This window comes from Rhinopithecus roxellana, chromosome 6 (assembly GCF_007565055.1).
Source record: "Rhinopithecus roxellana isolate Shanxi Qingling chromosome 6, ASM756505v1, whole genome shotgun sequence".
NCBI lineage: Eukaryota > Metazoa > Chordata > Mammalia > Primates > Cercopithecidae > Rhinopithecus > Rhinopithecus roxellana.
In genome coordinates, this window is record NC_044554.1 from 65,539,569 (window position 1) to 65,553,711 (window position 14,143).

At 40.8% G+C, this 14,143-nt stretch overlaps 1 protein-coding gene across 1 annotated transcript in view; it reads right to left on the minus strand.

The window, feature by feature from the left end:
• SND1 (staphylococcal nuclease and tudor domain containing 1) overlaps nt 1-14,143 on the minus strand; it is a 447,074-nt gene that overhangs the window by 399,261 nt on the left and 33,670 nt on the right. The window contains exons 2-4 of the mRNA XM_010378725.2: nt 13,732-13,881; nt 5,556-5,676; nt 1,505-1,583 (exon numbers count right to left, since the gene is read on the minus strand). Of these exons, the coding sequence (XP_010377027.1) occupies nt 1,505-1,583; nt 5,556-5,676; nt 13,732-13,881 (350 nt within the window). The remainder of the gene's footprint in view (nt 1-1,504; nt 1,584-5,555; nt 5,677-13,731; nt 13,882-14,143) is intronic.

Below are 14,143 nucleotides of genomic sequence, written 5' to 3' on the forward strand. Positions count from 1 at the left end.
CTTCAGCAAGAGGGATTCCTAAGCAAGGGTGACCTACCAATTTCTCAAGCCAGAAGTCTTCACCTCTCTTCCCTTCCCTACCCCAAAAGGCAACCACACTCTTAGGGATCCAAATTCACAGTCAAAATTAGATGAAGAAATGTAGTATAAGAGATTGAACCAAACACAAAACTGGGAAAAAGTGACTTAAAGTCAAAATAATTTTGGAGGAAAAAGGACTGGTATTCCAGGGGAGATTTATTTGTTAAGATGGTCCAATACTGCTGTAAGATTTTTTTTATTATTCATTCTAATTGCAAACTGAATTCCCAAAAAATACTGAAATGGTAATCAAGCCAATAATTATCCTTAAGATACAGATTTGGCATACATCCAAAACCACCACCAAAACAAGTATCTTAATTCAACAAATTCCCACTGGCACACCCCAATTATAGAGTCCAGCAAATGTCTCCTCACAGTCAGAAAGGACCATAGAAGTCTATGGTGAAAGACCTGGCCCCTATGTCTGTGAAGGCAGAAAGAATGCGAAAGGCGCATATTTGCCTTTGCTCATCCTCATCATTGGTATACCTCATGCAAATGTTTCTCTAAAGCCTTTCCTATAGCTATGACAGTCATATAAGACAGCAGGGACTTAATGATATAAAACAGCATTATTATAGCCTCCAAATTACAGATGTAGCACTTTTCAGAGACTGAAGCGTTAATGAAAGCCAGCCGCAATCCATCCTACTGAGAGCCAACACTAGAGAACTTGAACACGATATATGTACTATAAACCTGACATACACACAACCCCTTTCTAACAGGTTCACACTGACATTGGCTAAACAAATACATTTTACCTATTAAGCAACTACAGATACATAAACCACACGGACTTGAAAGACTTTGAAGACACATAAATTTTTCCTGACTCTCAAAACAGAACAAGGGAGGCCTTGTCAGTTTCTCCAGATTCAAAACAACAGATTTTGCTTTGTATTCTATTTATTCACCCACTTAATTTTGACTGTACTTACTCCTTGCACTGATTGTATATCTACTTGTTTACTGCTTGTCTCCCCATTAAAATGTCAGCAGAAGCAGTCTGTTCACACTATATTCTCAGTACCTAGAAAACTGCCTGGCACATAGTAAGTGCTCAGTAAATATTTGGGACTGGCCAGATAGACAGATAAATACTCTGGAACTGAGTATCTATGGTCTAAGACTTGTTAACTCTTATGAATATGAAGAATAGAACTGCCTAATCTCAAAGGCTGTGTTTAAAAGAGTCATACACTTCAAACACCATTAATGAATGCTGAGTGACTTCCTAGCTCAGAATAATCCATACTACCTGGGCAAGAATGTCCTCGAAGCTGTGAAAGCCCCTGCAGTTACCCATGTCTGGGGGCAAGAATGAAAAAAATGCAGCAAAGCCAATTTACAGCTGACTACCCAACCTCCCTTGATATCTCAAGTAAATCAGAGAGACAGAGGAGTAATGAATACTTACTTATTAGCTCTCATGCCTTCTCTCCGGGTGGCTAAGCCCTCTGCAACCAGTGATTCTGCAATGTTTTCCCCATTGGTATCTGAGGAGGAAAAGGGGGGATTTAAAAACAAGATTCAAACCTGCCTCCAACAGCAACAGAGCACAAATAGGACTACTTTCACGCTTAGCTCCTAAAGGAGACTAATGCTGCCAGAGAAATGGACAAGGCAGCAATATAGCATTGGGTTTTTCAGAAAACCTCTTTTCCCATAATATCTAGTCTCTAGGACCCAAAGGTCTATCAGTCTTCTTCTCTGGACTTTGTTTTTAATTTTCCAGTGTATCTTTCGGGCCAAAGGCAATCTCAGGAACCCTGGGAGATGGACAAGAAAGCAAGACACACACAGCTGGCAGCTCAAGAGAGTATAAAGTGGTGACTAGAGGAATAGAGGCCTGGAGCTGAACACAAATCTGGCTGCCTAATAGCTTCGACAAGCTCTCCCAGCATCTTAATTTACTCATCTCTAAAGTGGGGAGAGCACTTGCCTTGATGGGTTCTTGTGAGAATTAAATAGTAATGTAATGTGTGTAAATCACCAAGCACAGTGCCAAGTGCATGGTAAGAATTAGAAAAAGTTAGTCCCTTCACCGTGTACAATCAGAGAGATGGATTCATTTAGGGCTGCCTATCACACATTATGCCAGAAGGTCCAATTCCTCTCAGGGATGTCCTATTCTCTACTTCAAGAGGACACCAAGACAAGCTACAACATTTGACAAAGACTTTCTCTTGCTCTCACAGAGATACTGAGAGAACACTGGCTAGATTTCTCATCTCTCACAAAGCAGCCATCAGACCTAGCAAGAAAAATGAAGTTAAACACAAAACCCAATCTGATTAGGTTCTACCCAGGCACTTGAAACATTAATTGTAGTTCGATGCTATTGAAAAAGCTTTCAGGCTCAGTGTTTTCTCTTAAATCTCTACTTGTCGGCCAAAACCATAAAGGAAGACATCTATGAGGGAATAATCACATAAAAATCTTTAATATGGCAGAGAACAAGCTCCAAGATAACCTGGAACAAAGCAGTCTAACTGATAGGTAATGTCAGCACAGAATAAAAATGTGTAAGATTTATATTCAGCAAACTACACATCGACTTCTGCAAGCAGTAATGGGTACATACACTGCCCCCAAGCCCAACCTAATTGCCTTGCCATTATCACGCCCAAATTTCTGCAGGGGCAAATCTTAAGGCTCTTTTCCTACCAAGAAAAGTTGAACTGAGAAATTTATACAAAGAAGGTTCAGGTTCTGAGGGTGAGTGTGGATCACCTGAGCCTTTCCATTGAGGTTACTGCTGAGGCCAGCCAAAGACATATTAGTAAATTTTATATTGGTTCTTCCAAGCAACAGGAATCCCAAAGAGTGAAAAGTCAAAAGGAAAGACTCAATGATGAAGGGAAAACTGAGCAGTGAAGTGCCAGGAGATCTGGGGGTGGAAAGAATGAAGCCCTGGTACAAACAAGGTGCGTGACCACAACATGAGCCTATCGACAGCACACCCAATAAGCCAGACATTTTCTTGGCACACAGCATGCTGAAATGGCCCACTCTGAAATGCCCAATTCTAAAAAGTGAGTTCTGAATGCACCTGCAAAAAGGAGAAACGTATCTTCCCCTGGGGTGAACCCTCAACGGAGGCAACGAAATGTGGCAGATAGGAAAGTGAAACAGGAATTTGTAGGCCAAGGATCTCATTCTTGCTTCTTACTTACCAAATTCTGAATTTGACCAAGTCACATCTGGAGACAGTATTTAGAGCAGGTGGGTGACTATACTGTCTTCAGAAGTCAGAAGACTAATCATCTTTTTTTTAGTAAGTTCTAGGTTAACCACAAAGTCTCAAATTTTACCATTCTCTCCCATCATAAAAAAACTGGGTAGCAATAAAATAAATACACAAATGCTAATTATCTAAGTCACTGTTTTCTTTCATTATAATAGAATTGGCATTAGTTAAAATACCTTAGTGAAAATATTAAACATTAAACCATTCCTTTATCTTTAAAATGTAAAGATATAGGTAATTCCAATCATTATTTAAGGGCATATTTATTGATCACCTACTATGTACCAGTTCTTATTCTAAACACTAATGTGTTAACACACTAAATTAAATTATATCCAGTTTGTAATGTGAGTCAGTTTAAACAGCAAACTTTTAAAAAAACAACTCTACAGATAATTTTAAAAATCGGCTTCTCTTAAACAATTTGGCCATTTTGGTTGAAGACCAAGGGCATTAAAATGAACTCTTAGGGGTAGGATATTAAAATGAACTCTTAGGGGTGATCTACTTATAGAAATATCTGTGCCCACAATTATCTATGGTCCAGTAGGGTCTCTTGTGGGGTAACAGAAGACTGACCAGCTGTTAGGGAATTGAAATTTTTTAGGTAATGAAATCCTTGAACAATTGCATTTTGAAGATATACACTTCTTTTCCTCTTACATTCTTTCTAACCAGTAACCACTCAATAATTATCTTTAAGCATTTTATTTCTTACTATATTATAATAATTATGGGTAAAAAGCAAACTTATTTACTTATTTCCCTTTTTGAAAAGAGGCCTTATGTTTCTAGAATTTCTCATTCAAACAAGAAGCAGGTAGCCGTTTTTCAGGAGGCTAAAAAGAAGTGTTTCTCTACTAGGTAGGAAATTGAACAAGATGCCTCCAAGGTCATTCCCAACTCATTTTTCTAAGACCTCTATCATTAAAAACAGTCTTAGAAGAATACTGTTAGCACTGTCATTCTACCCTGCTTATTGCTAGCACTGACTATCCAACTCAAATAGATTATCCAAATCAACTCTGTTACATGAGCTATCTCAAAGGTTTCTAATCAAGAATCACAGGAAACTTAAAAAAAACTCTGCTCCACAAATAGTTCAATGAACATAACTTCATGTTCATCTGGCTGCTTTCTGGAGAACATTCCTCTTTCAATGTCCTATTTCTGTTCCAACTCCATTCCTCAATCTTATTCTATTACTACTTAATCCAAAAAGCCCAGAACATCCAATATCCCATGAGCCATCCAGCCCAGCTAAACAATATGCACACACACAAATATCCAGAGTGAGGTGCCTTACATATACTGTCTATTTTTTTGTTTTTTGACCAGGGTCTCATTCAGTCACTCAGGCTAGAGTGCAGTGGCATGATCATGGCTCACTACAGACTCGACCTCCCAGACTCAGGTGATCCTCCCACCTCAGCCTCCCCAGTAGCTGGGACTACAGGCGTGCACCACCACGCCTAGCTAGTTTTTCCATAGAAACAGGGTTTCACCATGTTGCCGCAGGCCGGTCTCGAACTCCTGTGTTCAAGAGATCCTCCTGCCTTGCTCCCAAAGTGCTGGGATTACAGGTGTGAGCCACTGCACCTGGCCTATACTATCTCTTTCAACTTTCCCGATAACTTACAAATGAAGAAACAAGGGCTTACAGAGGTTAAGGGTTAAGTAAGGGCACATGGTAGGAAATCAGAATTCTAACCTACATCTATGCAACTCCGACATCTGTGTTCCTTCCATTCCATAACAAAACATGTAGGCAGCAAAAAACCACAGGCCCTCAACAAATCTTCCTTTCCGAAAGAGTTCCCAAGAGAAGAAGAAAAGCCACAAGATAGATAAAAGAAATAGAAGATGCAAAAGGAAATCTATACGAATTCAATTAGCATTCTGACCTAGAAGCACAGAGCCATTAAGTTCCATGAGCTAATGGCCTTAACACGAGGAAGAATGCAACTCCATACTACATGCACCTAAACCAAGCCAGGAAAGCAGGAAAAGGGGTACACAAGGAACAGGAACACTGAGGGTGTGCCTCTGTACCTATATATTCCATGTGGTCAGGGCCCAAAGCATTTCCATCTACGCCTTCAGCCAACTGTCCTAGAGCTTCCTCCACCAGAACCCACATTGGCCTTCCACCACAAGAAAACTGATCTTTAAAGGAACTTTAGACTTGAGAGAAATGAGTCCTTTCCCTGCAGCTCACCTTTTCCAAGGTAGATCATGCCATATTCTCGCCCCTGGGGAGTCTTATTTTCTATCGTGAAACAGACTTCCTTCCCAATCAGCTTCTTTCGAAGGAACTCTCGAGCTGGAAATGCCCAGGGCTGAAAGACAAAATAAATATGTCACATGAGAACTGCCTAGTTTCAGATGCCAATCAGCATTCAAGCAACTTCATTCTTTGAGTAAATGTCTGAGTACCTACCATGGTCCTGGCCCTGCACTGGACCTTGAGAATATAAAAATGAAATGCACACAATGCAGATCGCACACTTAGGGGGCTCATAAAAAAGGAGGGTCCAGCAGTCGGTTTAACTAGCACAGGCATTAAAAACAGGCCTCAGAGTTTTCCAGACACTGGCAGCAGGACTTTTTCCCTATCACTGTCTGTTCAGAGTTATAGCTTACTTTGTGAATAACATTTGCCAATGCTTTTATAGCACATACCATGTGCCAGCCACTGCTCTAAATGCCGTATATATATCAACCCACTCCTTCAAATGGGAAGTCCAGGCTCCAGGAACACACCTAGGCAGAGGGAAGTCATAAATAACAACTGCCACCTCCATTTCTCCGCCTCTTTCCAGTTTCTAAAACACTTTCACTGCCTATTAAACTACCCTGAAACCAGTTAAAGCCATGTTGGAAGAGGGACATGATTCGAGTGTTCTTATTTCAGAGTGAACCCCCTGCTCAAGTAAGAGCCTTATTTAAGTCATCTCCACCCTCCTCTTCGAAGATCAGCAATAGTAAGAAGATATCCCCCAAAATGTCTCTTCTACTTCTGCTCTAGTCTAAAGCCTTTACAGGTCCCAACACCCTTGGGAGGACACCAGTAACAGCCCCTGACAAAGGATCACCTTGATAATGGTGATTCCTTCCTCTCACCGTTCCATGCACAGACACGAGGACTGAGCCACACATCCACACAATGGAAGCAGAGTCTCCATGTCATCTCAAGATAATACACAAAGGGGTGGTTTTGCCCCTCCCCATCTTATCACTCCTGGGATGGTTCAGACAAACAGAGATTCTCCTCCGAAGCCATTGGCACAGTGGCCACTGGCACTTGAATTTACAGTCTGGACCTGGTTTAATGTCCCAAGTTCACTTAGAGCCGAAATGGGGAGGGATGGGGTAGGTGTTCAAGGAGCATATGATCAGTAGGAACTCACAGGCTGAAAAAAAAAAAAAGCAAAACATAAAAGGGAAAAGTGATACACAATAGCATACATTGTCTATTATAATCTCTTCAAACCACAGAACTCATGCTACACACAGTAAAGGCAAAACAGTAAACTGGTGGCCCGAAAGGAAGCCTCTGCTAACCTCTTTGGTCCATGCTAATTATTCCATGAAGTCACCCAACAAGCTTTTCTAGAAGAAAAATTTCCATATGACTTCTAAGAAATCAGAAACCAATCAAAAGGTGGCAGGTCCACCAACCTGTTGGGCTGGTATTTATAAAAACAGTACTGTTACATAACATAAATCATGAGATTCTAGAGAACTGATTCTGAGTAAGGGTTCTTAAAGACACAAAAATGAACGGATACTCGCTCACATCATGCCCTCTCTTCAAAGCACCAGCCAACAAAGGAGCAATTCACTCAATGACGATATCGAGTTCACCTTGATTTTATGTCTCACTTCTAACCCCCGCCCCAATCTCCAAAAATAAAATCAGATACCAGTCACCAAACAGTCTGACTGACAAATGATCCCAATTATCAACCACATCACAGAAACAGCACTGAACCAATGAACAAAGCCTCCCACATTTTTATTACCTTAGGGATCAACTTACTCTAAAAACACACCAAGCTATAGATAAGTTTAAGATGTAGTCCTGAGTACTGTTATTAATATTTAAAATTCAGTAACATACAGCTTTCCTAAATACTTGCAAAAGCTCTGACAAGACCAGTGCTCCTAAAGCAGGCCAAGACTTTGGTGAAAACTCACTTACAAAGGGTCAGTTCACAAGAAAATATCTAGCCCCTGCAGGGAAACCTCCAACTTCTACCAACCGGGTAGAACTTTTCTAAAAAACTTTTAAGGCTCGCTGAAGAAACATCTTCCCCTTAGGACCTCATGTTTTCCAGCTGGCTAGTTACTGGTCAATAAGAGAAAACCACACTGGAGGTCTTGCAAAGGACATATGCCTAACTGTGTAAGAAAAAATAACCTAGTTTCTGCAATCTTCCTTTCCTAAATAAGCCTTCTCAAGTTGTGTTCCATCCAGAGTTGGGCAAATTCAATAACTGGATAAGATATTAGATAAGAAGAGAGGCAATCAAGAGACTCCAAGAGCTATGCAGGAGAGCAACTGATCACATTACTCCTCCCGAGGGCAAGACAGTGCTCTGGGACAGAACCCTTGTGGAATTGAGGCCAGTGTTATCCATGTGTCCACACAAAGGACAGTCAGGCAGAGGGCTATCTGATGGAGAAGTCTATCCTAACAGAAGCTTGCAGAACAACTCTAAAAGTCAGGTATAAGGAAATTTGCTCAAAGCATTTATTCAAATAAGGGCCAGAATGGTCTAACAGGAAGAATAACTGTGGTCTATTCAAATGATGCCCCAGAGTCCTATCTAAGAAGCAAGTGGCTTTTAAGTAGTTGAGACTCAAAATACTCTTTCCTTTAGAATGCCCAACTGCAGGCAATCTGGCAGCCTGTTCAGCACTTCCAGACCCAAGCAAGGCTGTCATGTCTACCACAATGAAACTGAGCTTTTAATTCTAATCTTCTCTTTGACCAGACAGACTCTTAAAACTACCAGGACAAGATGAAACCCCACGATGTAAAACCTTAACTACTTACTATGTACATGGCCCAACACTCAATACTTTTTGTCCCTCTTTCTCTTCCAACCATCCCACTGTATCATCTGGATATGTAACTTACAATCCTGCTCTGCCGTCTTTCCCCAGCTAACCCAGTCCTCAACAGCTCCAATGAATGCAGGATTGTGACAGTTCTTTTTTTTTTTTTTTTTAATAATAGCAAAATATGGCCAGGCCTATAATCCCAGCACTTTGGGAGGCTCACGCCTGTAATCCCAACATTCTGGGAAGCCAAGACAGGCAGGACACCTGAGGTCAGGTGTTCGAGACCAGCCTGGCCAACATGGTGAAACCCCGTCCCTACTAAAAATACAAAAAAAAAAAAAAAATTAGCCAGGCATGTTGCCACACACCTGTAATACCATCTACTTGGAAAGCTGAGACAGGAGAATCACTTGAACCTGGGAGGTGGAGGTTGCAGTGAGCCAAGATTGCACCACTGCACTCCAGCCTGGGAGACAAAGTGAGACTCCATCTCAAAAACAAACAAACAAAAATAGCAAAATATTTACTTTTTTATTTTTTACCTTTTTTTATTTTGTTTTATTTATTTATTTATTTATTATTTATTTATTTATTCATTCATTCATTCATTCATTTTTGAGACGAGTCTCACTCTGTTGCCAGGCTGGAGTGCAATGGTGTAATATTGGCTCACTGCAACCTCTGCCTCCTGGGTTCAAGCGATTCTCCTGCCTCAGCCTCCCAAGTAGCTGGGATTACACGCACAGGCCACCACGTCCAGCTAATTTTTTTGGTATTTTTAGTAGGGACAATGTTTCACCATGTTGGCCAGGCTGGTCTCAAACTCGTGACCTCGTGATCCGCCCACCTCAGACTCCCAAAGTGCTGGCATTACAGGCATGAGCCACTGCGCCCAGACAGTTTTATTATTTTTTAAAGATAGTATTTCTTATTTTTTTTTTATTTCAATAGGTTTTGTGGAATAGGTGGTGTTTAGTTAAATGAGTAAGTTCTTCAGAGGTTGTGACATTCATTTCTATATTTCTCATGAAACCATAAACAACTTTACCCACAACAGGAGCTCAATAAATCTGTGGGAAATAAATATATAATTCCCATGGTGCCCATCAATGCAGTATCTAGGCTGCCTGGAGTAGCTAGGCAACACTGGGGATTAGCTTGGAACAGGGAAGGGATGGCTGGGGCATACAGTGGAGCTGCTTTCATTGCCACAGGACTTAGGAGACAGATGAGTTTCTTTGAACGACGATTTCATGACAGAAGGCAAAGAATAATCACGTGAAGATATTTGGGACAGTGATACAAAGGGATGCAAATGAGCAATAAGATCCTTGATTATTCCTGAATGTGAAAAAGCTAAACATGCTCCAAAGAAATAGAAAGCCAGAGAGAAAGGGTAGTGCCACACTGCACAATCTTTCAACCCCCAAAAAGGAGATGCTCAGGTTCTTTTCCTCATTATTCACTTAAATGTTTATTCACTGCTTACCTATATTGTGTCAGGTACCAGCTAGGCACAAAGACAGAGATGAGAGAAAGGTTCTCTTCTTTGGAAAGCTTGCAATCCAGTAGAGAAAGATACATAAACTTGTAAACATGCAATGAAATGTTGTGAATGCTATGACAGCACAAAGATGGGATGATGAAAGGAAATGTCAGGTGTGATTTCTTAAGTGGCTGAATCTTAAAAGCCAGCAGGTGCTCATCAGCCACAGAGGTGGCGAAGGAACTACTGATGGAGGAGCAGCATGAGCTGAGGGCAGAAGGCAGGACTCCAGCCTGGAAGAAGACCTAAGTTCTTCAGCATGCTGGGGGCTTGGCATTCCAGAGGGGTTTCAGTAAGAGTAGTTTAAAAGTCAAATCACAAATGGGCTTGTAACCCAGGCTAAGGCATTTAGATTTGTCACAAAGGTAATGAGGAATCACTAAAGTGTCTTGGAATATGAGGAACCACTGAAGAGTCTGGGAAAAAATAAAATCATGTTTCAAAAAAATCTGACAGCATATGGAGAAAGGATTAGAGGGAAGGAGAATGAGGGCAAAGAGACTATTATTTCAACATCCAAGCACTCTATCAGAGATGAACAAAGAATAGCAGTATTAATCAAATGTCAAGGATGGATAAGAGAGGTTTTAAGGAGGCACAATCTCTAGGCCTTGTTAAAGGCCTAGATGTCAGCATTGGGGTGGGGGGTGGGGGAGTCAAAATGAGAGCAGGGAAATCAGGTTTTTCAATCAGTTGGCATTACTGGTAACTTGTGTTGATGCAGCTTTGAGGGCACAGTAGGAGGAAAACCAAATCACAGCAGGGTGAGGAGACACTGAATTATTAGGAAGGAGAAATGATGACTATGGGCTAGGAAAAGATGAAATCTGCAGCTATTAAATACTTCATCTCACAGGGATCTTTGAAGAGTTACCAGGAGAAACAGTGAGACTGAGTTACTCTGGGAGAGGTAAAAAGCACTAGACTGTATAAATATATGGAACTATAACAGAATGCTAGGATCAGATTACACAGTATCCTTTCACCTAGGATAGTTCTGATAAGATTCCACTGTCCTGTTAACATCGGGCACAGTCATGATATTTTAGAACAAGTTCCAACTGGCCTTGTGTTTCTCTGCCCAAGATTCTCATCCACAAAACAGGAAATTAAAATCCAACCCTTCTTTCTTAGAGGCTACACTACTTCTTCCTTCTGGGCAAATGAACTTGGTCAGCTCCAAGAAGGGTTCAACACTCTTCACTTGGAAGCAATCAAGCTGTTACACAATAGGAAAATAAACTATTCGAAATGTTGGTTCACTCATTTGTTAATGCCCAAAATGCAAAAAATGCTGAAACACATTTAATCTTCAGTGGTTGATCTAATAGTACTAGGAGTATCTATAGTAAGAGAAATTAGCAAGCAGCAGTAGTGATTACCACACTAACACTTATTAAGTATTTTATAAGCATGCACTAAGCACTTCATGTTATCTTGTTTAATCCTCATTAAACAACCCTGAGGTATACACTAATATTCTCAATATTTGTGGTCCCTAATGGAGGACCAATGAAAAAGAACTGATTTTAATCTACTTAAATTTATTTTAATCTATTTAGTCTGACTGCTATTGGTAGCAGAATTATGGGAGTTTTTCTCTATCTCCATTATCTATATCATTGCTTCACTAACTTCTTAATTAAAACAAAATGCCCTTTATTATAATTTTAAAAACTGAATGCTTTCCTTAAGTGTTAACAAAAGATCCACATGAACTCTTGCTTTTTCTTCTTTACCTCCCTGGCAGGGAATAGCACACAAAAGCTGGGGTACCAACTTGCCCAACATCATCAAGTTGGGGCAAAGGACAAATACTTAAAATCCAGAAATTTTGCTTTTTTTTTTTTTTTTAATTTTTTGTGAGACAGGGTCTTACACTGTCACCCAGGCTGCAGTGCAGTGGCACAACCATGATGCATTGCAGACTTGAACTCCCAGGTTCAAGTGATCCTTTCACCTCCACCTCCCAATTACCTGAGACTACAGATGTGCACCACCATGCCCGGCTAATTTTTTTTTTTTTTTTGAGATGGGGTCTTGCTATGTTGTCAGTTGTCAGGACTGGTCTTGAACTCCTGGGCTCAAGCAATCCTCCCCAATCAGCCTCCCAAAGTGCTTGGATTACAGGTATGAGTCACCACGGCCAGCCCAGAAATTTCATTTCTGATAGCCAAAGCATTGCTAAAGGATAGCAAAGCACCAATGTTTCAAAGTATAGAAGCCAAAAAGACTAAACAATGCCAAATTGGTACGCATACCAGCTGCTGAAGAGCAGAAACTTAAGGGGTCAAAGGCAGACCACAAAGAAGGCAAGGGGGTCGGGCATTAGAGGCTGAGGGGTGTGGGGGAAGGATGGAGGAGATGATGGGACACAGGCACACAAGGTTCTCAAATCACCATAAAACAATGGTTCTTAACTACTTTTGAGGCACAAGCTCCCTTAAGAAACTGATTTTAAAAACTCCCTCTCTAAAACAATTCATGTTTACACAAAATTTTGCAATTTCATAGGATTAGTATATGCCTTCAGAGGTGCATGGATCCCAGATTAAGAATCTGTAACAGGCCAGGCACAGTGGCTCGAGCCTGTAATCCTAGTACTTTAGGGCAAGGCAGAAGGATTGCTTGAATTCAGGAACTCAAGGCTGGGCAAACTAGTGAGACCTCGTTTCTACTAAAAAAAAAATAAAAATAAAAATTAGCCAGGTATGATAGCACACGCCTGGAGTCCCAGCTACTCCCAGGAGGCTGAGGTGGGAGGATCACTTGAGCCTGGAAGATTAAGACTACGGTGAGCCATGATTACAGCACTGCACTCCAGCCTAGGCAAGAGAGACCTTGTTGTGGAACAAAACAAAACAGATCAGTAATAAAGTATGGACAGCCATAAAAAGACTGAAATCATGCCCTTTGCAGCAACATGGATGGAGCTAGAGGCTAGTATCCTAAGCGAACCAACTCAGAAGCAGACAATCAAACATCACATGTTCTCACTTTTATAAGTGGGAACTAAACAATGGGTACATATGTACATAAAGATAGAAATAATAGACACTGAGGACTCCAAAAGAGAAGGAGTGAGGGGGGTGAGAATTAAAAGAGTATCTATTGGATACAATGTTCAATATTTTGGTGATGGACATACTAGAAGCCCAATCCCAAACATTACACAATATACCCATGTAACAAACATGCAAAGGTACCCTCTGAACCTTAAAGAAAAAGAATCTTTAATAAAATATGGGCTTAGCATTTATAGCATGCTACCATTTATGAAAATGAAAGCGTCTGATCATATAGGTTTTAACTATCTCTGGAAGGAGACACAAGACCCTAGTAACATCAGCTGTCTCAGGGGAAGTACTTGATTTTTCACTATATATCCTTCTGCATTTTGAACAATGTAAATGAATGAAGAATTCAAAAATAAATTAATAAAAGTGCTCTGCCATAACCAATGGTGATTTCAAATGCCTGAGGCTACCCAGGAAATGTTCCTAACCTATTCTAAGAAAAGTAGTAGTGAAAACACGAGAAATCTAAGTCTATGGCAAAAGGTACAAGAAAAAGCTCTAAGACTTCGACTGTCACTAAAGGTAGTAAACATACAAACAACAGATACAAGTTGCTTGTGGGCACATCCAGAATCAGCAGTTCTATGATATAAAAATACTCAAAATACAAAGAAAGAGTACATCAAAATGGCATCAGCCACAGAAGACAGTGGGCTATTACCTAAGTCCACAGGCTCACGATGGCCTCAGGAAACACCTACCTCATCAGGGGTATCCTTTGCATCAGGTTGTGTGGCGGCCGCCCGGCGGGCAAGATTTCCAGCACGGATGTTGCTAAGGTTGATCTGCCGCTCAGGAGGAGGCCCACCACGCGGTTGACCTCGTACAATGATGGCACATCCTGAGAGGACCTAAGGAAGGGGAAGAAAGAAAATGAATGGTCCAGAGGCCATATCACCATAATGCAGGTTGTGTACCACCGTATCCCCCAACATTTCAAATAGCACTTGCACTTCAAAGGCATGCAAAGTCATCTGCTGAATGACTAAATGAACAGAATTGTTTTTAATTTTATAAGAGAAATACCTACATAAAGCCTTGGGCCAAATTCTGAAATGATCAACCCAGAAATCCAACAATAGAAAAGTCATAGAATAAACAGACCAGGGTAAA